The following is a 27,240-nucleotide window of genomic DNA, read 5'->3' on the forward strand; positions in this document are numbered from 1 at the left end:
TCATAGTTTCATTGAGTTATACAAGCCCATCCACCATGATGAACATAGTGATACAGGAGGGACTCTTCTCAACTAGAAATGTCCAAAGACAGATGCAAGAAGAAAGGAGAGGGGTCTGGTTGGGTCTACCACCTCTTCAGTAGGTCACCTGATGATATACATTAAGTGTGTTCTGTGTCTTATAGCAGTGGTGTCAAACTTAAGGATCCCTAAAGGCCCCAATTAAGTTTAACTTTAAAACTTTTATTTCACTGCATTTTTATTAATTTATTTTTTTAGCTGTTTCCCATTTACATTGGCATATGGTTTGGATGGTATTCAGGATTTTTGTAGCCCACATGTAGCCATAGGACCATGAATTTGATGCCTCTGTCTTAAAGCAATTAATTGTGTTACTCTTTGGCATCTTCTCATTTCTCTATCATACTCACTTTCTATCATACTGTTTAATTCCTCATTCACCACAAATACTTGACAGAAATTTGCCAAGAATTAATAAAAAAATAAAAGGATGATGCAAAATTACAAAAGCAAAACCATTTTGTCTTTGGGTAAATTTGGAAAGCATTGGTGGGGAAGTCAAAGGATCATGACATGCATCAGTCACTACTCTAGCTTTGCAATTTAAATTGTAGCCAGCATACTCAAAGGCATAAATGACATGGAATTTCTATGCCAAAATTATAAACAGTGAGGCAGCTAGGTGGTGCAGTGGATAAAGCACTGACCCTGGAGTCAGGAAGACCTGAGTTCAAAACCAACCTCAGACACATGATACTTGATAGCTGTGTGACCTTGGGCAAGTCACTTAACCCCATTGCCTCACCAAAAAAAAATAACTATAAATGTTAAATAATTGGGCACAGGTGATTAAAATGTTAATGTTAATGAATTCATATTTTATCCTAAGTAGTGAATCATTGACTTAATTGAGTGGTGGTTTTAAAATTGAAGTGGATTTCATTCTTCTAATAAGAAAATTACTTGGCCCCACTTCTCTGCCTTAAGACTCTTAACAAAGGCTTGGACTATGTTGTTTAGGGGATTAGACCATTCCAACTCTTCATATTCATGAAGTTGCTTAAGACAGGTCTAATATTGTAGTAAACCAGTCTTTCCATTGATGATTAGTTTCTTTCTGGCTTCCAGCTTCATAGAACTTCTTATGATGCTAATCCAGTGTTTTTCATCTGAGTCCTGAAAGAAACGACCATATGATATTGACACCAAAGTCTGGTCCAAAAGGTTGTGTAAAAGGCAGGTCCTTAGACCTAAAATTAGGAAAACTCAAGTTCAAAACCTGTCCTAAACACTTACTAGATCTACTCATTCACAAAATGGAGATGATAATAATAATAATAATAATAATAATAATAATAATAATATTTCTGTAACACTTTAATGTTAGCAAAGCACTTTAAAAATATTATCTCTTTTTATATTTACAATAACTCTGGAAGGCAGGTGCCATTATTTTTTCCATTTTTCAGATAAGGAAACAGAAGCTGAGAGAGGTTAAAAGATTTGTCCAGGGAGGCTCATTTAGTAGGTATTTTTTCCTGACATCAAATCCAGCTCTCTAACCACTGTACCATCTAGCTTTCTAATAAGACCTATCTCCCATTGTTGTTGTGAAGATAAAATGAGATAATATTTGGGAAGCACTTTGCCCACCATGAAGTACTACATAAATGTGTTATCATTATCATTTACTAATATTATCATCATCCTCATTGTTATTCGGTTTGCTCTGGGGAAATCTTTTCTGTGTAGTAAAGTGCCTCTTGTGCATCTTTGTGTGTTGGATTCCAGGTGACTATCTCTAATCTCTCCCCCCTAGAATTCTTGTGAAGAAAAATGATCAAGTATCTCTGGTTTCTGAAAGTAGCCCAGCCAGAGCTGAATAGAACATAGGTCAGTCTTTGCAGTCTGCAAAATTTTTACCACCAAAAGTCCTTCTCAAAACTTATGAATTTCAAAAACTGACTTACTCCAAAATTCAGTGCAGCATTTTCACAATTCCAACTTATGTCTTGTGTTTTTCTATTTATATTACATACATACATGCATACATGTAAAATGTGTGTGAGTGGTATTCCCATAGAACTTCATCTCTGTCTTATTCTTTTCAGCCCATCATTCCATGATTCTTTTCTTCTTGCTATCTGCCTATTCCCCTTACATGACTTAATTTTCTTCCTTGAAAATGTTCTAGAGTCCTAGTCCTAGTCCTATTTGCCACATGCCAAGTCTTTGCTTGGTATTGCTGAACATTCCTTATTAATTTGTTTGACAAAGTCCTTTATCATCCTTCTGGCTAACAAAATGATCCTTCAATTAATTACTCTAGAGAGAAAATTAACTTTTTGTTGTCCTTCCAAGCTAAGCAGAGTCTTACTGTTTCATGTTTGTAAAATGTCAATTTTAACGTCAAAATTTGGAAAGGTCAACAATTAAAAGTCATTATGAACTCTTATCAAAAAAATGACAGCAGTAGTATGTGAAATGACTAAGAAACTATTTTCATAAAATCATAAGAAGACAGGCTGCCTGCATTTTCTGTCACCGCCACTTATCGCTTTTCATATCACAGATGTGCCCATGGAAGTTTATTCTTCGCATGGCTGCATCTCTGTGCTGCCTGTGTATCCATATCAGATTGTAAGTCCAAGGAGTAGTGTCCTTGCTTCTATTTCAGATCAGCTAACACACTGTTGAATTGAATTAACTCAGGTTGAGCCTAAATTCTGTCAAAATGAAATCTACTTTCTGATGATAATTTAGACATTTTTAGAAGATTCCATTAATTTATGTCAGTAGCAAAGGTATCTAGGGGGCAGCTAGGTGGCATAGTGGATAAAGCACCAGCCTTGGAGTCAGGAGTACCTGGGTTCAAATCTGGCCTCAGACACTTAATAATTACCTAGTTGTGTGGCCTTGGACAAGCCACTTAACCCCATTTGCCTTGCAAAAACCTAAAAAAAAAAGGTATCTGGAAAGATCACCTGGGCCAGCCCTCTGCCGTCAAGCAGGTGAATATCTGAATCATTCAGGATATTTTTTTTTATTTTCTGTGAACTTTTATGATCATGGTATTTGAGTTGCAGTGAAAAACATAAATGTGAGGGAGACAAAGAATGGGCATTTCGTGTGTATTCACCAAAAAGACTTGGCAGATAGTAAATTTATCGATTTGCCTTGTTTCTGTGTAACACTAATAATACTTTTCTCTATGTTGTGTTTTGAATAACTTATTTACTTGTGATTTTTTTTCTCCCCAATTCAATATTTATTTTAGGACAAGACCCGAGTTGTGTCGCCTATCATTGATGTCATCAATATGGATAACTTTCAGTACGTGGGAGCTTCAGCTGATTTAAAAGGAGGTATGTGTCTGTAATATGAAGTAATGTTTCATCCATTTTGGTCTATGTCATTTTTAACTGTATCCAATTTTTTCATTTATTTTGTAGTCATTTCTTTAGTGTATGCTATGGACCAGGTACTAGCAATATAAATACAATCCTTACCTTCAGAGACCTTACAATCTATAGGAGGTAAGGGTGTCAGCTCACATGATAAAGAAATATAAGGTAAATACAAAATAATTGGTATAAATGGAGGTAAGAGAGATGTCAGGGAAAACCTCAGGTAGAAGGACCCTTTAAGTGTACCCTTAAAGGGGACTGTAAGTAGATAGAGGTGAGACATAAGGAATAACTTGTTCAAACTTATGGAGACAGCAGATGGAATGTCATATATAAGGAATAATAAGTGACCCATTTTGGCTTAGCTATATTGCATATGATAGGGAATAATGTGAAATCAACTTGGAATAAATGTTGGAGCCAGATGGCAAAGGGCTTTCAGTCTGAACCAGAAAAGTGTCTATTTAATTAGAAGAAAAATAGGGAGCCCCTGAAGTTTCTTGAGCAAGGGAGTGACATGATTAGCTCAGACAGTTTCATTAGAAATATCAGCTTCTCAAGTATGTGAAGGATAGATCTAAGAGAGGAGAGCTTTGAGACAAGGAAACCAATTAGCAGGCTATTGCAGTTGTCTGGTAAGGTGATGAGGATCTGCACTAGGCTAGTAGCTATGTGAACAGAAAGAAGGGGACATGTGATAGATGTGGAGGTAAAATCAATACCTCCAATAAAACTTGGTTATTGAGTGACTATAAGGGGAGGAAGGGAAAGTGAAGAATTCACGGTAATTCCAAGGTTGTAAACCTTAGAGTCTAGAAGGACAGTGGTAGCCTCAACAATAAAAACAAAGTTGGAAGGAGGGACAAGTTTTAGTGAAAAGATATTAAATTCTCTTTTGGACATAACTATTTTAGTTCAGTTACCACAATAGACTGTCCTGTCCACTTGGGAGGTATCTCAAAAATATTTGGTGATGTGTGAATTGTTTTCAGGAGAGATGCCAAAGCTAAGAGTCATCTGCCATAGAGACCAAAATTGAATCCAGGAGAGCTAATGAGATCATCAAGAAAGATTTAGAACCAGAAAATATTAAAGGAAAAAAGGAAGATTCAGTATAGAGCTGTGTTGGCTGTCCACAGTTAGGAGGTAGGACACGGGATCATAAAACTAGAGCTGGAAAAACTCCTGAGTCCATTTAGTCCAAGAACTCCCACCCCCTCCCCTCAATTTTACAAAGGAGGAAGCTACAGTCTAGTCTCCTTAAATGACTTGCCTAAAGTTATTTCAGCTGCATATTAAAAGAAGAGAGGGATTCTCTAAGGCAGAGATAAGGATAAAATACATCTAGACAAGGGGAATATCTAATGCAAAGGTACAGGGATGGAGGGTGGATTATCATGAATAAGGAACAGAGAGATCAGTTTGCCTAGATCTAAAATATAAGAAGAGGGATAATTTCCATTTAAGAAAGATAGGTACATGAATTTAAAAGCTAACCATTTGATTTTTGATCCTAGAGGCAAGAGGAAGCTCTTGAAATTGGCTGTGTAAAGGAGGCATGTTCTGATTTGCATTTAAAGAAAATTACTTTGTCAGTAGTATGTTGGATGGACCTGCAGTGATGCGATACTTAAGGCAGGGAGACCAATTAGGAGGCTGTTGCAATAGTCTAGATGGGAGATGAAGAGGGCCTAAACAAATGTGCTAAATAGGTGACAAGACAGGATCAGTTGTGAGAGATTTTGTGGAGATAGAAACAGCAAGATTTGATACTTGGATGCATGAGGTAAGGAAGAGTGAAGAATCCAGCATAATGCTAAGACGATAAACCTGAGACACTAGAAGGATGGTGATGTTTTAAATAGAAATGGGCAAGTTTGGAAGAGAGGAGGGCTTATGAGAACAGATAATAAATTCTGTTTTAAACATATTTAATTTAAGATTTCTCTGGGATATAACAAGTTGAAATGTCCAGTAGGCAATTAGTGGTGTGGGACTTAAGCTTCTTGAAGATATTGGAGCTGGCTATATAGATCTGTGAAATTCTTGTATAGAAATGATGGTTAATTCCATGGGAATCAATGAGGTTACTAAAAGCAACTATGGAGAGAAAAGAACAGCTAGGAGAGAATCCTTGCATAGAGAACTGTTAGGAAATGTAATGTAGATGAAGAGCAAGCAGAAGAGATAGAGAAGTAACAGTCAGGTAAACCCAAGAGAGAGAGAGTAAAATTTCATAGAGAAGGATAAAAAGGATCACAGGAGGAGAGTGTGGATACACTAGATTGAGAAGAACCCTGTAAAAGTAACGTGAGAATTGGTGATTAAGATAGCATAAAAAGGTTTCCACCAAGAGACAGGGTGAAATGCCAGATTTCTAAGAGTGAGAGAAGTGGAGACAATGAGTTTAAACAGCTTTTTCAAGGAATTTGACTGAGAAAGGAAGGAGAGATTTGGAGCTCTCTTGAAGAAATTCTAAGGTCTAGTAAAGATTTTTTTGGGGGGGGGTTAAGGAGAGAGTAGATTTGGGCATGTTTGAAGGGAGAAGGCAAATAGCCAGTTGATAAGGAGAAGCTGAAGATTCGAGAGAGCGAGAGAGAGAGAGAGAGAGAGAGAGAGAGAGAGAGAGAGAGAGAGAGAGAGAGAGAGCGCGCAGATAATTGATGATGGAATAAGTTCAAAAATGCTGCTTTCAAAGTTATCTTGCTTGTCAATAATATTTCCTTCTGGTTTTCTTTCTGTGCATTTTTAAAATTTTATTTTAAATTTATGGAATAAGATAAACATTTCCATAGTAGAATAGATGATTGCATTTGAAACTGCAAATCTATTTTATACAACTTTCTATGCCTTTTAAATATTTACTAAAGTTATCATGTAAATTTTTTTCTTCTTTTTCCTTCCCCCCCATAACCTTTTTTGTTTTTCTTTTTTGGTAAACTTTCAAAACCTTCTAACTCCCTCAGAGTCCCCCCAAGTGAAAAGCAAAACAAAACAAATGCTTGCAACATATCTTTTCATTAGGGTGAGTAAAGAGAGGAGGGAATTAGGAGGCAGGGGAGATGTGAAACAAAATGAATTCCCATGTTAGCTATGTCCAAAAGCCTATGTCTTTTTCTGCACCTGGGGCCCATCCCTGTCTCTGTCAGAATGTAGACAGCGTGTTTCATCCATTAGTCAGGGAGGAGAAAATGGTCACCAGGGTCAAAGGGGGCAGATCTGTCTGTCAATCTATCAACAAGTCAATCAAACAAGTATTTATTCAGTACGTATTACATTCCAGGCTTGGCAAGGCCCTGGGGAGACAAGTATAATGAACAAAAATCCTTATTCCAAAGGAGTCTGCATACATTCTAACAGGGGAGGCAAAAAGTACATATGCAAGTAGAAGCAAAATAAATAAAAAGGGAATATTTACAAAGAAACACAAAATAATTAAATTCAGGGTAGTTTGAGAGAAAGAGCACATGACCAGTTGGAGTGGGAGGAAGGAAGATAGGGAAGATTTCAAGTAGAACAGAGATTAAGTGATGTAGTCATCGAGTTTCTGAGGCCACATTTGAACTCCTTTCTGAGTCCAAGCACAGCCCTATCTCTACTGCCCCTACCTAGATCCCTCAACTAGTTCTTCCTGTTTTTAGAAAGGTAACAGTTTCAGAATATTTCCATTGTTGAAGTGCTAAGTGCAGTGGGCCCCCCCACCAAAAAAAAGAGGAAAGAAATGATTAATTTTGGAGTGTTTTTGTTGTTAGCTTTTAGAGGGTGTCCTGGTAGTGATTGGAGGTGTTTCAGTTTTAAATTTATTTTATATGCCTTACCCTTTGAGATTACCTTAATTTACTCTGAATATGCATTATACGTACCTAGTTACTTATGTGTTGTCTCCCCTTGAGGAAAGGGAATTGTTTGTTTGTTTTGGGGGGGAGGGTTGGTCATAGGAAGCCTGGTTGTTAAACTTACTATTTTATTAATACATAAGCAGTTTCTTCACATTACTCCTATAATAACTGCCTTTGTTGCTGCCCAGCCTCAACTGGGGAAGTAAAGGAAGGAGAGACCATCAAGCTTCTCTCTTGCTGACCACCATGACTAATTCGGCCCTCTCCTTCCTCCCTCTGCCACTAATGATGCTACCCAGAATTTATGGGATTCACTTGTTTGACCCTATGGAAAGCTGTGAAGTAGACTGCGTTGGTTCTTCAGTCTCCCATCCCCACTTTCATGATTTCTCTACCCCATCACATCCAAGTAGGAGATCTTTGCTTCCACTCTATCTGAACCTACTATCCTGTTCCTTGCCCCCTCAGGATGATGAACTCTACTAAATGATATTGAGTTAATCAGTTATAGTAATCCATGCTAATATGTTAGCTAGTAAACAGAGCATTGGTACAATAGCTCAAAGGCAGCAGGATGCCTAAAACCAATTAAAATATACAAATTCCTTGTGGAGATAATGGTAGTCATTTTAGGTGCATTACAGGGCAGATAATTTTGATCAAAAGACTCTTTTTCCATCAGACCATGCCATGTTGGAACTTTTTAAAAATCTATTTGTAAGAGCAGACCAGAATACAAAAGGCTCTGTTTTTTGATGCAGTTCCAAAGAGTTGATGTCTGGTTAATTTAATTTCTTCCAGAAACTAAAATACAGTCACTTTTCATATTATAAACATTAATATTAGAAGAGAACAGCCCAAGGACCTGTGGAATTTTGCAGGAGCCAATGAGGAACCTCTCAGACCACACTTGGAGAATTTCTGTTCAGACATCTGGTGCTTCTTTTTCACAGGCAAGGTGGGACTACAGGGTCTCAGACCTTGTAGTGCTTATTAAAACAGCCTCCTATGGATCTCACTACTTTGGTCTATTCTAAAAGGGCTTGGATATTTTCTCCCTTTATAATTATGAGAGAGATGCTGGGGTGTTTTTATTATTGCTAATTTCTTTTTTGGGAAGAAGAATTTGATTTCATTTCTAAAATAGCAATCATTTTGTGATACAGAGGACCTTCTTTCATAACACTGGTTTTCAGGTGCAGAGCTACCACACTAATCATGTTATGTCTAGACTATATTGCATGTGGTTATGTCCCAAAGATCATGATAGAATCTATGATGTGCTTTAGTCATTGTCTTTAATGTTTTGTGCTGTAATGGGTTTCCACTTTAGAATACCAATACCTCACCTATGAGGAATTTGTTATTGAAGAACCTGGCCCACCCAAAACACAACAGAGAACTAGAAAATAGATGTTTCAGAATTGTCAAAACAGTTTTCAATGAATATTTATGTGAGAGGTCATGGATTTCACATATAAATGAATTGCAGTAGCCTTCTAATTGGCCTTCCTGCCTCAAGTCTCTCCTCCCAATTCCAAGTCATAGTACACACAGCTGCTAAAATAATTTTCCTAAAGATATCTGACCACTCCATGACTCAATAATCTCTACTGATTACCCATGACTTGTAAGAACAAAAATGGAGACATTTAGCATTTAAAGCCCTTCCCTATCTCACCCCAGCCTATCTTTCCAGTCTTACCACACATTACCCTTCTTCACTCACATGCTATCAGTTACATTGAATCAAATTGCATATATAAATTACATGTATCAAAATATATTGTTTAAATGTTCTTTTAAGGTCTCAGGTTCCATATAAATCTCCATGAGGCTTTTTGTGATTTTCTTAACTGATAGCTCCTGCAGTAATCTTCATCTATTTTTTCTTGTTGGGTTGTTTTTTTGTTTTGTTTTGTTTTTGGTAAATAATAGCATTTCATTTTTTTTCCAGTTACATGTGAAGATAGTTTTCAACATTAGTTATTAGATTTTGTGTTCCAAATTTTCTTTTATCTCTTTTCTTTCACCCCTTTTCACCCCTGCCCAAGATGGCTAGCATCTGATATGTTAGATTGTGTTCGTTTTCATCTATTTTTATATACCTACATATTTGTGTTTCCAGACCAGTCTGAGCTTGTTGAAATTTTTTTCTATTTCTCCCTAGCACCTAGTATACAGTAGGTGCTTAACACTTGAGTGTGAACTATTGATCAATGGAAACTTCTCCAGCCATTCATCAGAGCCTATTCACATAAAATCCTAACAAACTTGCATGCTTGATTCTTGAAACTCACAGTTGATTAGAAGAGAAGAGAGGACCTTGGCCAGGCATACTGACAGCTAGCTGTAAGAAGTGATGACAAGAGGAAACACATTTTAAAACTATAACCTTGGGATGGGACTGGTATCCTGAACACAGAGAGCCCTCAATATTTAAGGACCTACCCTATGATCATTGGTGTCCTTAATTAAAAGAACCTTGAGTCATAAAGAGGAGTATAAATATATTCAGAATGCAGTGAATAGATGGAAGGGAACAAGAGAGCCAGCCTCAGAGAGAAGGAAGATCTGGGTTCAAGTTTGACTGTGTGACCCTGAGCAACTCAATCTATCTCTTTTTTTTAATTGATATTTTATTTTATTAATATTTTGCAAAGTTTTTCAACATTCATTAACTTTGTATACTTATGTTCATATTTTTCTACCACCCTCCCTTCCTACCCCCCCCTCCCCTCAGCATTGAACAGTCAGGTAAAAATTATACCTAGACATTTGTGTTTAACGTGTTTACATATTAGTCATTTTGAGTTCAAGGAATTAGGACTAAGAGAAAAGAAAGAAAATAATAAGAGAAAATTTTAAAAAGTGAACATAATATCCATTCACATTCTGTAGTTTGTTTTTTTTCTCATCTGAAAGTGGATGGTATTGCATGACAGGTCTTCCAGGTCAACATACCTTGAGGCAACTATCTAAGATTATAAGTTGCCAAGAAGGGGCTGGTCTACATTGGTAGAAGGAGTTTCCTTACAGGCCAATGAAATCACAAGTCTAGTCTCTATCCTTACAATGATTATAATGATAACATTGAATATTTATGTAAATTTTACAAAGCATTTTCTCATTTGACTCTCATAACAGCCCTGTAAAGTATTATACCCTTTTTGTAGGTGAGGACACTGAAACCAAGAATTTAAATGATTTTCCCAGCGTCATGGAGCCATTGCGTATCTGAATCGGGATTTGAACTCAGATTTTTTTTTGTCTCTTCCTGACTCGTTATCCATTAAACCACTCAGATGCCTAATTTAAGAAGGTATGCAGCTAGGTGGTACAGTAGATAGAGCATTGGTCTTGAAGTCAGGAGAAGCTGAGTTCAAATGTGGCCTCAGACAGTTGATACTTATTAGCTGTGTGACATTGGGTAAGTCACTTAACCCCATTGCTCCACAAAAACCATACTTTATGATTTCCATCCAAAATGATTATTATAAAAGATATTTTTAATGTCTAAAGTGATGTATCTTCTAAGCAACTCATTCAACAAGTTTTCCATATAATTGATGTTTTCCTATACTCTGCATATTCAAAAGAATGGGGTTTTTTTTGGTGGGGAGGTTGTTAACAGAATGTTAACAGTAAGGATTCTTCTTTTACAACAGATTTCTGAAACCAACAGTTGGAGCCATTTTAAGTTTTTTGTCTGATGAGAACAGAGAAGGCCAAAATGACATAGGTTTTTGAGGGAATCATTTTAGAGGTAAAAATCAAAGAAAATAGATTAAGAGACAATTCATTCCTTATAGTCCCATTCCTGGCAACATATTTAGAAACCAAATTTAGAAAATGGAAGTCAGTACAAATTATGTTGACCAGTTGAGTTTTCTCTGAATAAACCACAGTCTCCAGGCTGATTTTCCAGTTTACCTTAATTTTGCACATGTGGAATGTCTTGTGTACAACATGGCAGGTTTTCTGCCATAGGCATATAACAAACAGGTCTGGATCAGATGAGCTGGAACCCTCTGGCATGCTAGGACTCTCAGTGAAGGAGCTGAATCTGATTTTCTAAAATCTTCCTTTGTGCATCTTCCCATTTCTGCCACCTGCCTACCTGTTCACCGGGTGCTTTCTCTGAGTTCAGGAAGAGTGTAATGTGCTCCCTAGAAAGACTCTCTAGTGGCAAGCCCCCAGAACACATCAGGAGACCAGTGGACAAAGCCACCAGACAGCCTTTTTGTTTTCCCTCTTTCCATTTCATAGCACTGTAGCAAATAGTATAGACAAAGCCCTGAAATACAAAGTACACAGGAATGGGAAATTGTACTTAAGCATAACTAAATCACTATGACCAAAAGAGAGTAACTTAGTCTGTCTGTCCCGTCAATGGAAGCCGAAGCATGGGAGTGACTTGAGTTGCAATGTTGGCCAAGAGATAGATCACTTGATAAATCTGGAGAGAATTGACAGGTGATGTGAGCCTTATGTTCTTCTAAGCAACAAATGTTGCTCAGGATTATTATCTTGTGAATTAAAGATAAAATCTTAACAAATGTGTACATAGAAGAAAGGGAAGACTGCAGGCATCTACAGACACTGTGCTAAATGCCTTACAAATATGATCTCATTTGGTCCTATAAAGGTAGGTGCTTTATCCCAATTTGGAGGAGACTGAGGCAAACAGAGATTAAGTAATTTTCTAAGGGTTCCACAATTAGGAAATGCCTGAGACTGGATTTGAATTCATGTCTTCTGACTCTACCCCAGTTCTCTAGCCACAAGACTGTATGATATTAGAAATATATGTCCAGTTCCAAAGTCAGTTGATTCTCTTTGGAAACATAATCCATCCTAACTTTAGTTTTGTACTCATCAAGTTCCAAATCTGCTAGAAGTTTCTTAGTCCATCTTTTATCACTTTTTCCCCTCCTTATTCTCTCCTAAAATCCTTTGTATTCTAGCTCAATATGTCTTTTATTTTTATTCTATCTACTCTAATTCATATGGGTGATTTTTTTTGCAAGGCAATGGGGTTAAGCTCAAGGTCACACAGCTAGGTAGTTATTAAGGCCAGATTTGAACTCAAGTCTTCCTTACTCCATGTAGTGCTCATTCCACTGTGCCACCTAGCTGCTCCAGGATGATTTCTTTTTTGGGAAAGGAAGTTTAGCAGCAGCAGAGTTTGAATCTAGTCACAGATTTCAGTAGCTATGTAACCCTGGATGATTCATTTCACCTTTCTACCTCAGGTTTCTTATCTATAAGAAGAAGGGGAGGGTCTTCTAAGGAGGCACAAAGCTCAGGGTGGTAGAGGAATTGACAGAGAATACTGTTGTAAGACATGTTATTGTTTGTGGGACTTGTCTTCAGATACATCCAAATTTCACTAGTAAAAGGCTTGTGATTATGGAAGATAAAAGGTATGGTGTAAGGGAGCATATTGTCACATTTTACTTTCTGACTTCTCATTTATCTTGTACTGGTTTTTCTCTCACATACAGGTTTTGATTGGAATTTAGTATTCAAATGGGATTACATGACCCCAGAGCAAAGGAGAGCACGCCAAGGAAATCCAGTTGCTCCCATAAAGTAAGTTTTTTCACATTCTTTAAAGAAGATGTAATGGAGGAAAAAAACATTTCTAGCCCCATCTCTAACCAATGAGTTGCTACATGACCCTGACCCAGCATTTTGCCTTGCTATCCCTCATCTTCTCACACAGGATGTAAACATCTCCACCATTAGGTGATAAAATGTTATGAAATTTCTAAGAGAATTTCGACCTGTCTATATTCACCCATTTAGTTTGCCAGATCCATTTTTCCTTAGTGTTACTATAAAAATATCCATAACAGTAGAAGGACATAAATAGTACCTTGTTGTTGAAGATGGTACTGTTCTTGATTGTTCCCTATGTCAGTGGATTATGTTTTGGATGTCCAATAGTGATGGTGACTTGCTTTTGAATTGTTCTTTTATTTTTTTTTATTTGCCCACATATCATGTGAAATTAGTGAGTAAGGGTTAGGGTGTCTTCTCTAAGTAGCCTTTAAATATCAGATTGGTGTTTGAGTGCATGTGTAGGGTGTAACAGCTCAGGTGAGGATGAAGGTCCAGTACTATGATCCCCATTTGACAGATGAGGAGACTGATCCAGAGAGAAACAATCCTTGGTGGGTCAGCAAACATTGCTTCATCGTTTTTGGCATCCTAACAGGCTGTATATTGTCAGAGCAGTAAATTGTAGACCTGCTATGTTGACAGTGGTAGAACACAAAACCTGAACCTGTTTGAATCCTGAGTGTGGAATAATAGTTAGAGTTTATTTTGAAAGTCAGTTTGTGGTTCAGATATTGTGGACAAACCTGAAAGAGATAACACTTCTGACTCTGATCTGATCTCCAATCTCTTCCTTCCTTCCCTCCCATCCCCATTCCTGCTTCTTTAGAACCCCCATGATCGCTGGCGGGTTGTTTGTGATGGATAAATTCTACTTTGAAGAACTGGGAAAATATGATATGATGATGGACGTATGGGGAGGAGAAAACTTGGGTACGTGTCTTGTTTCTTCAGAATATCTAATCTGCTTATTTGAAAGCTAATTCTAATTTATGTGAGCATTAGATGCTTGGTTTCTTAGCCCTGGAGAAATCTAATGGGAATGGACTCACAGAGAACAGGTTCTCACAGAAGAGATGTCAAAAAAGGAATAAGAATGATAATCTGGACTGTGGTATCTGACCAAAGAAATAGCACATTTTTGTTAAATGTTGTGAATAAGGAGATGCAAGCTTGGAAACATGATGAGAACAAATTAAAAAGTTTGGAGGCAGCCCATTCCTGGAAGGAAAATACCCAGCAAAATCTGGAAAAAATGGCCAGTTCCCATCTCTCAAAAAAAGGATAGTGATCCATGGCATATGATAGAATTTCAGGTATCAAATGAGCTAGACTTGAAGTCAATGAATAAAATCTTTTCTTGAATACTTGTGCAAAAAAAAGGCTTCTAGTTTTATTTTACTTTAAAAAATTAGAGCTTGTAAATCATTATTACCTGTATGCAATTTAATTTCACAGATTTGTATCTGTGATTCAGTAGCTGCACCACAGTTAGAATAGAAAATTTTTTTTTTTTTGCTTAAAACCATTAATTTCAAGTACTTAGTTCTGAGCTAATTATCCTTGGCCACTGAGTTTTCTTTTAGTATCTTTTGCCTGTGGGTGAATCTTTTTGCTGGTTCATTTGGGAAAGGAAAAATCTGATGATACTATTACTTTAAATTTAAACTTGTAATACAGATCCAAAGATGAGTTTTTTTCTCCTTCATTTAAGAAACTCGCACAATGTTTGTTTTTTAATCATTTTGATTACTTGAAACTTTTGCTGACATAGAGCATAATTTCTGGAGTATTTTCAGCTGCTGAAGAAATTTATATGTGCTGAAGAAATTTGTTCATGAAACCTTAGTGACTGGATTTTTTAAATGTCTAAAAATTTATTTAAATAAGATTGATCTTTTGAACTTATTTAGATTTAAAGATATTTTGGCTCAGTATTAGAAAAATTGCTAGTTTTTCTAGAACTGTATACAACTGATTAAGATTCTAGAAAGAATTCCAAGTCACTCAACTTTTATGTAAAGACCAATTCAGAAAACATTTCAGCAAATGATGGTGGCTATAAACCCAATCAAAAATACCATGTTTTAGAAAACAGTGCAATGCCTTGAGACTATTTCTGTCAACAATGACATACACTGGGTGTGTAGCACTGTGCTATATGTTGAACAGTTCTTCCAAAGTGAATCTGAATCTTGCTAATTAGGATCTTGTGACATGATGCAGAAACAGCATTTACCCCAAAATGAAAGGAGACCTTTCACTCAAATGCCAGAGTGAAAGACAGAGATTTGTTTGCAATTGTTACTTTACTTTTTTTTTTTTGGTTTCTATGCTTCTGCCCTGGTGCTGCTGAAAGTATTATACTAGGATCATAGGTCACAGAGAGCCAGTTCTGATATTTATAAATTGTGTGTGACCATAGTCAAGTATCCTAAATCTCTCTCAGATTTATCTTTAAGATGGGTAAACTAGTACTAGAACTAGCTGGATCACGAAGTTATAAGAACAAATACTTTGCAAACTTAAAATGTCATATAAATGTGAGTTACATCACAGAATTTTATAGTAAGGTGACTTGAGAATAAGGTGTCTATAAAAAGGAAAAATGTTAGAAAAGGAAGAAACCTAAATTCAATGCCTTAGCATTTTTTTTTTAGGATTTTACAAGGCAAATGGGGTTAAGTGGCTTGCCCAAGGCCACACAGCTAGGTAATTATTAAGTGTCTGAGGCCAGATTTTAGCTCAGGTACTCCTGACTCCAGGGCTGGTGCTCTATCCACTGAGCCACCTAGCCACCCCTTAGCATTCCTACTACATAAAATCCTTTTCTCCTTTCACTGTTGGAACCAAAAGGATATATCTTTAGGAGTTTCCTGCTCCAAATTTTTCTGATGGAGTAGTCACTGCCTTTCAAAGAATGCATAACCTACAGTACACCTCCTTCTTCTTTACTGTGGCTGTGGACTTTGGCTGGAAACCACACATAGCACAGTTAGCTAGTCACTGGATTGTTACTGGAGTGACTGTGCAAAATATGCCCAAATCTTATTATAACTGAAAATTTTCAAACTTCTCTACCGAGACTAGACAGTTAAGTATTTTTTTTTACTGTTGAGCCATTATATCTTTTGATAATTTGAAAAAAAAAATAAATTGATCTTCAGACACTCTACAATACAGAATCAGATTTATTGGAACAAGAGAATAAATAGGCAGCTAGGTGGCACAAGGGATAGAGAGCCAGGTTTGGAATCAGGAAGACTTGTCTTCCTGAGTTCAAATCCAAACTCAGACACTTTCTGTGTGACCTTGGGCAAATCATTTAACCCTTCTTGCCTCTGGAGAAGGATTTAGTGAACCAATCCAGTAGCTTTGCAAAGGAACTCCAAATGGGGTTACAAAGAGTCAGACATGACAGAAAAGTGATGGAACAGTAAGGGTTTTTCCTATGCAGACTAAGACTAGATTTTGCATAATCAATCCTCAGTGGGGGTGCCCTTCTAGCCAGTCTTGAGATATTACTCAGTTAAAGTTGGTATTATATATAAATGCAGACTTATGGAGCCTTAAAAATCATTAAAAGTATAATTTAGTATAATGGAAACACCATTGAATCTGGAGTTACTAGGACTGGATTAAAATTCTGACTGTGCCACTGGTTAGATACTTGTATATCTTGAAGAAGTTGTGCTTTGTTTTCCTCATCTGCTTTTTTTTTATAAAAAGGAAGGAGACCAAATTGTCTCTTAAGTTCCATTCTCTCTATATAAAACTATGGTACCAATAATCCTTTAATTATTTAATTTTTTAAATGACTTCAGTATCCGATACAATCTCTTAATTCAAACTAAACTTATTCAGAATATACTGTAATTTGAACAAGTGTTGAGCCTGTAAGAAACAGTCATTTTTTAATCAACAATCTATATTTTTTAATTTAATTTTGAAAAATATTTCTTAATTTCAAAATTTTATTTATTTTGAATTAGAACCTTTTCAGGGGGAGGGAGGGAGGGAGGGAGGGAGGGAGAGAGAGAGAGAGAGAGAGAGCGAGCGAGCACACAAGTACCCAACTAGGAATGATGGACCAAATCTAACAAGATGAAATTCAGTAGTGAGAAATATGAAGTGAGAGGATCATAGGCTTTAGAGATGGAAAGAGCCTTTGAAATTGTCTAATTCAATGGCATCAAAATCAAATAATATACCTGCTAACATATTTATACTTATATATGTGTGTTCTTTTTATACAAACCTATTTATGTCTGAATTATTTCTTCCTTTCCCCTATTTGCTGCATATTGACTTAGAAAATCACAAATTAACATGATCTTTGTTTTAGTGAGTTTTTGTTTCTTTTGATTTCTTAATGGCATTTTAAGCTGATTATGGCACACTCCTGAGTGTTAGGAATCAGGTGAACTGTGAGATCAGACACTTCTGATCTAGTCCAACCTTCTCATTTCTTGTACTTAGCCATAAAAAATTCATCTGCCTAGGTAAAGGATGGGGGGGCAGGTGACTTATGATAGTAGTTTATATGAAACAAGATTTAGAGATTTTAATTAACTTTAAGATCAGTGTGAACAAACAATGTAACATGATAATATAATTACAAAAAAAACTAATGTTGTCCTAGGTCATACTCTGTCCTGGTCAGACAATATCAGAAATACGATGTTAGTCATTGACAAAGTGAACACATCCAGAGGAGTGACCATGGTGGCAAAAAAGCATTGAAGCTTTATCACATGAGGATCAGATGAAAGAATTGAGAGTATTCAGCCTGGAAATATAGAAAACCAATGTGTTAGCTATTTTAAAATAATTTTAAAACTTATTGAAATGTAGAAGTGGAAGTGAGACTTTTTTTTGTGAGTCTAGAGAGTAGAACTAGAAGAAATGAGTGGAAGATAAAGATGGATTTCACTTTCATTGAGAAAGAGTATTCTAATAATTAGAGCAGTTTTGTAAAAGGGAATGAGTAGTGTGAGGCAGTGACTTCCCTTTGACTCAAAGTATCTAAGAGACAAGATGACCAGGGATATTTTATGAGAATTTCTTTATGGAGTAGGAGGTTGTATTAATGATCAGCATCTTATCAGTGCTGACAATATTGTAATTCAAAACCTCTGTGTTCAGTAAAATCCTTTTCAGTCTTTGAACATTTAACATTGGATTCAATGGCAGTGTTTCACCAATCAGCAATCAAGGAGATTGGGGAACATATCTAGAATAGTACTGGGAGTATCTGAAATGTTGGACCTTCATCTCATTCTTTGAGGAGTCATTTGCTCTCAATTATTATTTTCAGAGATTTCATTCCGAGTGTGGCAGTGTGGTGGCAGCCTAGAGATCATCCCGTGCAGCCGAGTTGGGCATGTATTCCGGAAGCAGCACCCCTACAGTTTTCCAGGGGGCAGTGGCACTGTATTTGCTCGGTAAGTGACACTTTTTTTTTTAAAGAAGAAACACATTACTAAGTTAGCCAAAGTTAGCCAACCATGTTCATCTGGACACTTCCCTGGAAGGAAAATCCTAAACCACAGGTTATTTTTGGTTTAAATAAGGAGAGGATCTTTGGCCTCAGTGACCTAGATGTTAAATTTTGTCTTGTCAGATAAAGTTTTAAAACTTTAATTCACCTGGATATTTATGCTACAGATCTTGGGACTAAGCTACCTTAAAAACTCATTGTTTCTATGCAAAATGGTTATTTAAGATGTGATTAGATATTTGCAAAATGGTTAAGATGTGATTAGATATTTTACCTTAAGCCATATACTTAATCTCTCCATGCCTTAGTTTCTTCTTCTCTAAAATGAGGATATGAAACCAAATGCTTCCTTCTGTGTACTTTTCTAACTTTACAATTCTGTGATCAAGTAATGTCGAATTAAGAGTATAAGTATTTAGAAATTACCTGTCAGAACTATGGCTAGGAGTTCATGACTATACAAAATAACCTGAGGGTCACAGAAGATAAAATGAACAATTTGATTATAGAAAACTAAAAAGATTTTTCAGGAATGAAACTAGTACAACTCAACTTAGAAAAGAAGCTAGTGAACTGGGGTGGGAAAAAGTCTTTGTAGCAAACCTTTCTAATAGATATCTCTTTTCTAAGATATGAATTTGATTCATATTTTTAAAAATAAGAACCTTTGTCAATTTAATAATCAAAAAATATGAACAGGTAGTTTTCAGAAAAGGAAATCTTGGGGGGAGGGGGAAGGTAGAAAGGAGGAATTCCTGAGTGAAGAAAAAGACAGATTTTTCTTAATTAAAAATACGTATTTAATCTGAGGAGAAAAGAACCATAGGTGTTTTAATTTTTAAAAAATAATTTAGATATTGAATCTTATAAAAATTTAGATTTGCCACTTATTTAAAAATGAGAACACAAATGAAATATGAAATGAAAAATGAAATAAGATAATTCAGACTTCTTAACAGCTCCTACCTCCTTTCCCTATACTTAAATTCTTCCACCCCATCAATGTTAAACTGCTGCATATTATTTCCATTCAGTAGAAATTATAATTGCTCTTGTGAAGATTTCCAGATCTTTCCTAACATTTAATGCACTTATGCACTTACTTTGTGTATGTTTTAGCTTGCCTATTAATTGGAGTCCTTAGGGACAATATGTCTTAGTCTTCTTATATCTCCATAGTACCTAGCAGCTTTTCAGAAGAATATAAATAATCATAACTCACATACACAGCATTTAAATAAAAACTTTTCATCTCAACAGTTGATGAGATAGCACAAGTATCATTAACCCCATTTTGCAAACAAAGAAACTGAAACTCAGAGAAGCCAAATAATAGCATAATAGGTTTAGGACAGGGAGGGATCTTAGCCCAACCTTATCATTTTAGAGATGAAGGAACTAAGGCCCAGAAATGATGATTAGTTCTTTGACTGCACAGTAAGTGGCCAAGGTGGAATGTGAAACCAGGACCTCTCCTTTCAGAGTCAGTATTATTTCTATTCTACCATTGACCAAGGTCACACATAGTCAATGACAGTTTGAATTAGATTTGAACTCAGATCTCCTGAATCCAAGGGCAGAAGGCTTTCTTCTGTACACTTATGGAAGGAGAGAGATTTATGATACAATGCAGATTGTTTAGTAAATATAGGAAGAAGGGTGAGATTGTGCTGTGTTGATGAACCATTAAATTGGACTTGTCAGCTGAATTGATTTTAGTTAAATAACTGGTTTATGAGGTTATTTTTTTAAATGGAATTGTTTGGTTAGTTGATGGAATTGGTTATTTTGACATATCACAGATAAAGCCACAAAACTTCTGAAGTTTTCTACCTGATTCTTATAACCAAAGTTCTGTCTTAGATTAGTGCTATTTTCACACCATTCATTCAACTTAAGATCCCTAACACAGGATCCTCAGATGGTTTTTCTTTTGCTTTAATTGACTGTTCATTTTTCCTTATTTCTATTCTACTTCCCCCTTGGAGCTCAAGTTCTGAAATTATTGGGACTATCATTCTAAAGAGTTCCTTCCCCAATGAAACACAGAGAAGTCACTCAGTCTTGAACCCCTTCTCCATTTGTCATCAAATTGCCATAGTGTTTACATAAACCACTTAATACACATTAACTATGAAGCTGCTTTTGCTCAAAGTCATGTTATAAGTGTAAGATATTGCATTATAAGTGCAAGATATTGCATCATAAAATTAGAAACTGGAGGTTTCATCTCCTGAGACCTTTTCAGGTATAAGGGGATATGGCTTTACCTCCCCCCCCCCCCATTACAGAGCCCCTCTGTTTCTATTAGTATTTTGTAAATCCAGATAGCACCTCTGGTAGAATGCTGGGGGCTAAAGTCAAGAGGACCTGAGGTCAAACATGACTTCAGGTGGTTGCCAACTGGGCAACCTAAGCGAACCACTTAACCACCCAGCTTCCTTGGCTGTAAAATGAGGATAACATTGTCACCTACCTCCCAGAGTTTTTGTGAGACCATAAAGATAATATTTGTAAACTACTTTATACAATGCCTGAAACATAATGTTTAGTCATTCTTCAGTTGTCTCTTCATGTTTCCATTTGATGTTTTCTTGGCAAAGACAGAGTGGTTTGCCATTTTCTTCTCCAGTTCATTTTACAAAATGGAAAAAAACAGAGGGAGGCAGAGATGAATGAAGTGACTTGTCCAGAATCACACAGCTAGTAAATAAGTAAGTAAGCTGAGGCTGGATTTGAACTCAGGTCTTCCCAACTCTAGACCAAGCACTCTATTCACTACTGCACAGAGTAGGCATTTAATAGTTGCTTCTTTATTTCTTCCTTTCAAAAAAGAATAGCTTAGAGATCGGTAGGAGAGAAAGAATCAGCTAATCAATCAATGATTATTTATTAAGCACTTTTTATGGACCAAGCTCTGTGTTAAGTGCTATAAGGTTATTAGATTAGAAATTTTTAAAACTCTTCTTATTGTGGACCAATTGGTTTAGGATGTTTTTGTTTTCCCCACAGCAAATTAATATTTCCCAAAGGAAGCATTTCCCTGATAACATAGAACTCAAATTTGGTGGAGATCAGTGGGGCTGGTGGTCTCAGCTTGCTCTTGCTTATCCATAGAAAAGAGCAACATGATGAAATGAAGATTCCTATCAGACCTTGGAAGTCTCATCTGAAACAAAATTCTAATTCCCTTCACTTAAGAAGTCCCCCCCCCTTTTTTAAATGACTAATGAGAAGCATGAACTGACTGATCAGAAATTCTCTCTGTTCTCCCTGTTTTTGTCTGCCTAAAGGTTGGTATCAAACAGTAATAAAATGACCAGAAAGTAAGGAGAGAAGAGATCTGGATCATAAGAAAACCAGATAATGAGCTTTTTGGGAAACTAGGCTTGGCTGTATATAATCCTTCAGTACACAGCTTTCTCAATGAAGCTTTCCTTCCCCCAGTTCCTTTTTTGTAAATTATCTTTCCATCTAACCTTCATAGTGTTCTACCTATCTTTTGCTTTTATCATAATATAGTCTTCATTCGAGTTCTTAAATAGTTTTGCATATTTATGTCTGTGCTATCCATTCACCCGCTACTAGATTATATAAAGGCCATGGGGTCAGTACCATATTTTAATCAGTGAGAGAGAGTGTGTGTGTCTGTCTGTCTGTCTGTCTGTGTCTGTGTCAGTGCCTCAGATAGTCCTCTACATATAACCAGTATCTGATCCCGGGGATTTGGATACATTACTTGAACTGAATGAATGAGATATGCACAAACATTAGAATCAAGGAATGTTAGTACTAGAAGGAACAAAAGAGCTCATCGTGTTCAGATCTTTCATTTTGCCAGTGAGGAAACTGAGGCAGAAAAATGAAGTAATTTCTTCAAGGTTACAGAGTAAATGGCAGAGCCAAAGAATGAAAGATAATATCCATTCAACCCAGTAAAATTGTGGGAGGCCCACCACATTCCTAAAAGAATTTGTAATGATTTTTCTCTGGGAATTCTTTATGACCCAGTGTGTCATAGCTATCTCTTAAATGTAATTGATATAATAAGCACCAGCTAGCCCTATCTAGCAGAAATGCCAATACTGGGATACCCCCGCATCATGTGAGATATGGGTCCCAAAAAACATAATGGATTCTTTGTTGAATCATTTTTAAGTTGTCTGACTCTTTGTGACCCCATTTGGGGTTTTCTTGGCAAAAATACTGGAATAGTTTGTCATTTCCTCCTCCGGTTCATTTTACAGATGAGGAAACTGAGGCAAACAGGATTAAATGACTTGCCAAGGATTGCACAGTTAGTAAATGTCTGAGAACAGATTTGAATCAGAAATATGAGTCTTCCTGGCACTCTCTCCATTGTCTACTTAGATTTAGAATAAGAAAGAAACCGGACTTTGGAGTTATTAAGACCTAAGTTCTTAGCTTAGAAATTTAGCTTAACTCTGTGACACTAGGCAAATTACTCAAACCTCTCTGGGCTTGTGTCTTCATCTATAAAATGAGATTAAATTCAGTGATCTCTAAAGACTCTTTCAAGTATTAAACTATAGGATTCTTACCTCTCATCCAATTCCAAACTCCTCTAAGAATGAAGAAACTGAGGCCTCAGAGGAACAATATGATTTGCCCAAAGTTCCACAAGCTCAGAATTTGAACCCAACTCTCCTTCCATTATTCAGAAGTTGAGGAACATTTTTATAAGGCAAATAATTTTTGTATTTCAAAGTTTCCTTAAAATTGGGTATGTCTGTAAAGTTAAAGCTAGGAGATGACCAGCCTTGTAATGTGACATAAGGAGCTAGGGCAGTCTGTTTTAATGTTCTACAGTTGTTTCAGAAAGAATTTTTGTTGCTTAAATGGAATACAGGTTTGACAGTCTTTAATAAATGTTACACATTTAAATTTAACCAGCCTTGATATCCTTGAATCTCATGAATCTTCATATTTCCATGATGTTTCACATATGATTTAACCTCTCCATTAGCTGCAGAGTCATGAGTGATTGTGAGGATTAGGAATGTATGGTTTTTTATCTGACAAATGAAATCTCAGATCCTTGTCATTGTTGCCCCAGTGTGATGCAAAGTGAGCCCTAGAGATACCTTCTTAAGGTCATCTCCTTTTAATCTATATTCCTTGTCAAAACAAGCCACCAATTCACCCCAGGCCACCAGGAAGAAAAGAATAAAGTAAACACTAAATCCAAGCTATTTTCTTTTCTTTCCCTTTCCTTTCTTTTTTTTCCCCCCTTAAGAAATATGTCTGTTGTTTCCATACCCTTACCCTATGAATACCTGGAAAATAAAGCTGTTATTGCATATATAAGGCACCAAGCCTAACATTGTGAGTGACAGGAATTCTTTTGTGTTCTTTAAATGTACTACAGCCCTAGCCCCTCCAGATCAAAATGTCTCTGGTCTCTCTTTTCATTCTTGGAAAATTAGTATCCTAGAAAGAAAAGCAACAAGAATTCTCTTTCACTCAAGATATGTTTATTGACGGTCTACCAATGCACTGCATTGTGGTGAGCATTTTGAGGGACATAGTGATATCTGTGGCATAGTCCCTTCCTTCAAGGAACTTGAACTGTACAGGTCTCTTCCCTGCTCTGCCGGGGTATTCATTCCAGCCTGAGCCTTCCTTTGCTGACAGGTTTCATGGAAAGACCCAGGTAGAGAGAAGCTATCACCACAAAGGAGTTTACCCAGGGATGATGGCAGGAAGCTTCTCAAAACACTGTTGTTGTTGTTGTTGTTGTTGTTGTTGTTCCCTAGAAACACTCGTCGGGCAGCAGAAGTCTGGATGGATGAATATAAAAATTTTTACTATGCAGCTGTGCCTTCAGCCAGAAATGTTCCTTATGGGAAGTAAGTATCACTCCTTCTTTCCTCTACTTTATTCAAAATACTAATGAATCATGATTGGTTCTCTGAGCCACCCCCACCCAAGCCTAGCAGTTGTCCAGTGGTGAAAGAACAAATCTTAGCCCCTAGGCAAGCAAAAAAAAAAAAAAACCCTTAAGAGATGTACTGCCTAAATTAGAAGCAAGAGCCTTTGTTACAATGACCTTATAAGAAATCACCACTTCTCACCATAGGAAGGAAGGGGTATCTTTTATCCAATGGGGCAGATTTTAGTGTTGGGTAGAGGAAGGCTGTATCCAATTCAGTTCAACAACAAACTCTTAATTAATTGTCTAAAACATACTAGATTTCTGTGATAACTAAAAGACAAAAGCAAAATATGCCTACAGGCTGCTAGGGACAAAGGAATACAGATGTACACAGATAAGCAAATACTGTGTAGTTTGAGGAAGGAGAAAACAGAAGTCTGGGTTTGGGGAAGGGATGCTTTTGGAAAAGGCCTCACATAAAGGGGGGGGGGTGGTACCTGAGTCCACTGTTAAAGTACAGTACAGATGATAAGTGGTGAAGGTGAAGGAGTATAAGTGGCCCAACAGGCTGTGTGAATATGAAGGCTTGGAGACAAATGGAATGAGGAACTCAGAGTACAGCAACTCAGTGGCAATGTAACCTTCTAGAAGAGGGTCCTGGGAAATGAAGCTGAAAAGACTCAGATGGAGTCAGACCGGAAGTGTCATTAAATGCCCTTCCTATTATCAATAATGGTGGTAGTTTTTCCTTGTCTCTTCCTTTGTAGTATTCAGAGTCGACTAGAACTAAGGAAGAAACTTAGTTGCAAGCCCTTCAAATGGTACCTTGAAAATGTCTACCCTGAATTAAGGTGAGTCTCCAGTGGTCTGGATTTTATTTTGTAATGTGCCCTTTTACTGGTTTAGGAGTTCATCCCAAGAGTTTCTCTTCCATGTAGCTACTCTAGATTGTACCCTGTCATTTTTAGGCTTCCATTTTCTTTCTAGAATTGATATGAATTTGGAAACGTCCTAATACACCCCTTTTTCAGTTGTGATGTGATTGACAGAAATAGAATCCTGGTTTCTGGAGTATTGAAACTGAGAATCACCCCAAGAGTATTTAAGAGGCAGGTTGTATATGTGAGCAGGTTGATACATGCTACAAAGAAAGGAATTAAAAAAGAGATGTGACATAAAAGATGTCATCAAAGAAATGTGGGAGTGAAAAAGAAAATGGGTTAAGCATGTGGTCAGAGTAAGAGATAGCCAGTAGACTACTTACATACTCCATCAGCATATTTAGCATGTCGAGAGAACAATGGGACCCCCTAATTCCCTTAAGGACATAGACAAGAGTTGTGTATTGTATATGTAATGCAAAATAGATTACTATGCATTATAGAAAGGAATGTTTCCCTTAACAAGGTCAAAGATCCATTTAACTTTTTGAGTACTTTGCCTACACCATGCAAAATAGACAGAATTCTTTAAATTATTCCCAGGAGAGTCTACAGTTTCCCTTCTAGTATTTACTCTGCCTTCCTTCTGTTGTCTAAATAGTGCCATTCAAATCAAACATTTCATGACATAATTCAGGAAAGTCACAAGAAAAGTCACCATTTCCCTTGCAGTGTCGCTCTGTATCTGATTGATGTATCTTTTGACTCATCTTTGCATTGCCTCATATTTGCTACTGACTAAAGGAGGTAAAGTTAGGTCTAAGCAAATATATTATTTTCTTCATGTTATACGTCACTCTCCATTTAAAATTGTCTAATGGATCCATTAGACAATAACCCAACTTTCTTGGGTTCTTAAGGGTATGCCAGTAGAGCTCAAAGTAATTGGTTCTAACAAGCTAGAAAGTCTTAAGAGTTTTGGCCAGGTAATAGACTCTATATGTCTGCTGGCAAAGGACAAGCCCAGAGGTGACAAATTATTTAACAGCAGCAATTGTCATGGACTAATCTGCTGGGCTATTACAGGAATTATGGTCTGTCTTGGTGAAGGAGGTCCTCATGCTAGTGAAGTTACAGATGCTTTAAGGATTTTTTTAAGAAATAAATTTTTATTGATATATTTGATTCTTATATCACCCACATTTATGAATTTATCTCTTGTCCCCTTCCCTCCCAGATTCTTATCCCTTACAATGCAGAAGGGCAGGAGGATCTGAGTTCAAATCCTGACTCAGATAATTTAGTAGGTGTATGGCCCTAGGCAAGTTACTTAACACCAATTGCCTTGGAAAAAAAAAAGTAAGAAGGCCAAGCTTGGTTATTTTAATTTTGTACCATCTATTCTTTATTTTTTTTTAGTTGTTACCATTCCTAGTTACCCCAAAGTGTTAAAAGGGGGTGTCTGTCCTCCTGTGCTTTTTTTTCCCCTGTGTATGGAAGGTCAGAACCTTTTAGAAATACTGTCAAATTAAGTCTCAGAAAATATGAACTATAGTCCTAGGCTTCACTGGTCTCTTATGGCAAAGGTACTTGACTGCTCTAAGTCCCTGTGTTCCCCATGGGAAAAGTAGGAATTATAATGCATATTCCATGTCTAGTTCTAGAGCAAAGAAATGACTGGAGAAATCCCCCTTAGATCCCTCTTTCTAGACCCAGTTCTATAGTTTAAATTATTCTTAAGTCCTTTGTCCCAGGGAACTACCGATAGTCTTATGCATGGATCTGAAGATCTACTCTATTTCAGAATCTAACCTAAGTTAATCTTCTGAAGAACTGACTTAAAGACCTTGGAGTTTCACATGGCATGTTCTTTATTCTAAATATTCCTAGAGCCTTTTGTAGTGAGTTATAGAACCCTCATGTAGTAATTGTATACACAAAAGCAACTACGTTGTCTTCTCAGTGAAAACTCTTAGAAGGTCCTGGATCTGAGATTTATTTGTGACTTAGGTGATGCATTTCTGTTTTTACCATTGCTCTTGACATATGTAGCTCTTCCCAAATCTTTTCT

At 36.7% G+C, this 27,240-nt stretch overlaps 1 protein-coding gene across 3 annotated transcripts in view; it reads left to right on the top strand.

The window, feature by feature from the left end:
* GALNT2 (polypeptide N-acetylgalactosaminyltransferase 2) overlaps positions 1-27,240 on the top strand; it is a 392,856-nt gene that overhangs the window by 341,432 nt on the left and 24,184 nt on the right. For all 3 annotated transcript variants that reach the window (XM_074223036.1, XM_074223035.1, XM_074223034.1), the window contains exons 8-13: positions 3,299-3,386; positions 12,775-12,862; positions 13,722-13,825; positions 18,210-18,336; positions 24,170-24,262; positions 25,056-25,139. In XM_074223036.1, the coding sequence (XP_074079137.1) occupies positions 3,299-3,386; positions 12,775-12,862; positions 13,722-13,825; positions 18,210-18,336; positions 24,170-24,262; positions 25,056-25,139 (584 nt within the window). The remainder of the gene's footprint in view (positions 1-3,298; positions 3,387-12,774; positions 12,863-13,721; positions 13,826-18,209; positions 18,337-24,169; positions 24,263-25,055; positions 25,140-27,240) is intronic.

This window comes from Macrotis lagotis, chromosome 2 (assembly GCF_037893015.1).
Source record: "Macrotis lagotis isolate mMagLag1 chromosome 2, bilby.v1.9.chrom.fasta, whole genome shotgun sequence".
NCBI lineage: Eukaryota > Metazoa > Chordata > Mammalia > Peramelemorphia > Peramelidae > Macrotis > Macrotis lagotis.